The sequence below is a fragment of the Penaeus japonicus genome, unplaced genomic scaffold (assembly GCF_977035675.1).
Source record: "Penaeus japonicus unplaced genomic scaffold, GWHDUDI00000001_assembly GWHDUDI00000003, whole genome shotgun sequence".
NCBI lineage: Eukaryota > Metazoa > Arthropoda > Malacostraca > Decapoda > Penaeidae > Penaeus > Penaeus japonicus.
The window spans coordinates 40324122-40326621 of record NW_028234405.1 but is presented as its reverse complement, the minus strand read 5'-3'; the positions used below and the strand labels follow the sequence as shown (position 1 = coordinate 40326621).

Genomic DNA, 2500 nt, shown 5'->3' with positions numbered 1-2500 from the left:
GGTTATACGGGCCAATACAAACAGGAAGAATACATGCTCTTGTAATATGTATTATGATCAAGCTACAATACCTTTGATGTATTCCGAAAGGGAAGCAATATATTTTGTCATTCATAAGATTTTTGAAAAGTCTGCTTCCCGTCCTTCAGAATAATGCCTTTTCTGTCCCTTCTCATTTTCCTAATATGACACAACAAATCAATCCTTATGATGAAGAGCAGTGAACAAAAAATATATAAAATAGGTAAGAGAGAACAGTCAAGTAGTTTAATCTAAATGAAACTATCACACTCGACGACCCTGCAATCTTCCTACCTTGTTTCTTATATTTTCCAAGAGATTACAGAGTGCAGGGCTCCCACGGGCGTCCCGGAAGTCTAGTGGCTCTCGACTCTCCTGAACAACAGAGTATTAGTCAGATTAGCGTCGTACCATGAATCAAGGCTTAAGCACCTGTATTCTAAGCCTCTACCATTTACTGACATATAATGTATATCAGTGCCATATCAGCTTATATTATATCTCTATTTAAGTTTGCTGATCACTTAATATTAAATCTGGTCATTTTTATCCTATGTATTGATGCATTATTGAAAAGAAAACTGAAGAATGGCGTAAATATACATATATACACAAAAAAACATTTTATACAATAATGTGTTGTTGTCAAAAGAGTTATTACTATTGTCACAGTCTGACAATATCAGTTTGGAAATACTGTCCACATAATTATAATAGTTACAAGTGACTTCTAACATTACGAGCATAATACATAGAAGTTGGACTTAAGCTATGCCAATTCACAATATTTCTACATTTTGGGAATTAAGAGTTAACATCAGAAATGTGGTGCTTGGATGAATCGTACTCAAAGTTACCGAGAGAAAGTCAAGGCATAACGCACCATATCCAGCGAGTGTTCAGAGGAGCCGAGGTCCAGCAGGGAGGCCTTGATAGCGGTGTCGTCCAGGAGGCCGGAGGCGTAGTGAAGGGGCGTCCGCCTCCACTGGTCTCGCACGTCGTCGGGACAGAACCTACGAGTTAAAGGTGTTGGTTATGTAAGCGAAGTGTAGAAAAATATCATCAAGGTGTTTCATCTTATGTGGGAACATGATGAATCTTTTATTAAAAGGGATCGAGTAGTTCTAGTAACCAAATCGTTGGAAAAGCAGAATATGAATAGGGTATTTGATCTTATATGGGAACTTTCTCAGGATTATTCTTTTAAGGGAACATGTAGTTATTAATGACATGAGGTGACAACCTGGGCGTGACGTGGTTGTCATGAGCGGCCGGATGTTCCATTGGGGCTCGCAGGATAAGGTTCACGATCTGCTCTCTACCGTAGAGGACAGCCCAGTGAAGGAGAGGCATTCCATCTCCCTGAAAGTTTATATGGGTATAAAGATTTTCGCTGCACACACACACACACACACACACACACACACACACACACACACACACACACACACACACACACACACACACACACACACAATGCACAAATCGGTGTCTATAAATTTGGCAGTGAATTGGGAATATCATAAACTAACTAACTCCCTCTCCCTCTCTCTCTCACTATTATTCTCTCTTTCTCAATTCATACCATACTCACCGCGAGTCTCCCTTGCCACAAGAGGTCGACCAGGTGGAAGATGTCACTCTCGAAGTAGAGTAATTGTTGAACTTTGGCGGTCTCACCATCCTCCACTGCACGGAACATCTGCTGTAGGACACCCTGGAAATAAGGAGTAATTGATCTATTAGCAGACCATAATCACTGAATTCATTACTGTTACGTGACGTGTTGACTTTGAATACCAAATTCTGTGTTAAAATCAAAGAATTTTATATTTTGTCATTCTTATCAGAACCTGGCGACTTTCTTAACAACAAGGCTTTGTCTGTAGACCATAATCCTTAAAGATTTCTAAATAAAAAGAGCAACAACACTCCAAAAGATCAATTTAGCACGTGACTGAATCTTACATTGTAAGTCTAATGCCTTCTGACGCCGGACCAAAATACATTCACATAGATCAATACCCTCGTACAACATTTAAACTGAATAATTCCCGATGACCTGCAGGCACACTCACCTGATAACCGATTCATAATCAAACAGGTATACATACATGTAAACTAGTGAATCTGTGGCCTCTTAGACAGAGCATCTCTAGGAGTGTGTACCTGGCATCTTCGGTATTCTTGTAAGAAGAGCCCCACGTCCTGATCTAGACTCTCGTGGGCGTCCGCCACCACCTCCAGGCGATCGAATCCTCTGAGAGCTAAGAGGTCGCGTCGCTTGGGGTAGAGGTCAGGTCGGGTGAGCCACAGAGCCACGAAGGTGTCCATGAGAGCCACGAGGTCCTGACGACCGTTTTGGAGCGCCACATCCACCACCGTCAAGCCCTCAGGGTCACGCTCGCAAAGAAGGGCAGGGCCACCTACAACATTCATTAGGAAAGTTTTTGTAAAGGGGAAACTGGTATCTTATATG

At 41.7% G+C, this 2500-nt stretch overlaps 1 protein-coding gene across 1 annotated transcript in view; it reads right to left on the bottom strand.

The window, feature by feature from the left end:
• The window catches only part of LOC122246349 (uncharacterized), a 9105-nt gene that overhangs the window by 747 nt on the left and 5858 nt on the right, over nucleotides 1-2500 (bottom strand). Inside the window, exons 8-12 of the mRNA XM_086534841.1 lie at nucleotides 2191-2447; nucleotides 1616-1738; nucleotides 1265-1383; nucleotides 905-1034; nucleotides 316-396 (exon numbers count right to left, since the gene is read on the bottom strand). Of these exons, the coding sequence (XP_086390967.1) occupies nucleotides 316-396; nucleotides 905-1034; nucleotides 1265-1383; nucleotides 1616-1738; nucleotides 2191-2447 (710 nt within the window). The remainder of the gene's footprint in view (nucleotides 1-315; nucleotides 397-904; nucleotides 1035-1264; nucleotides 1384-1615; nucleotides 1739-2190; nucleotides 2448-2500) is intronic.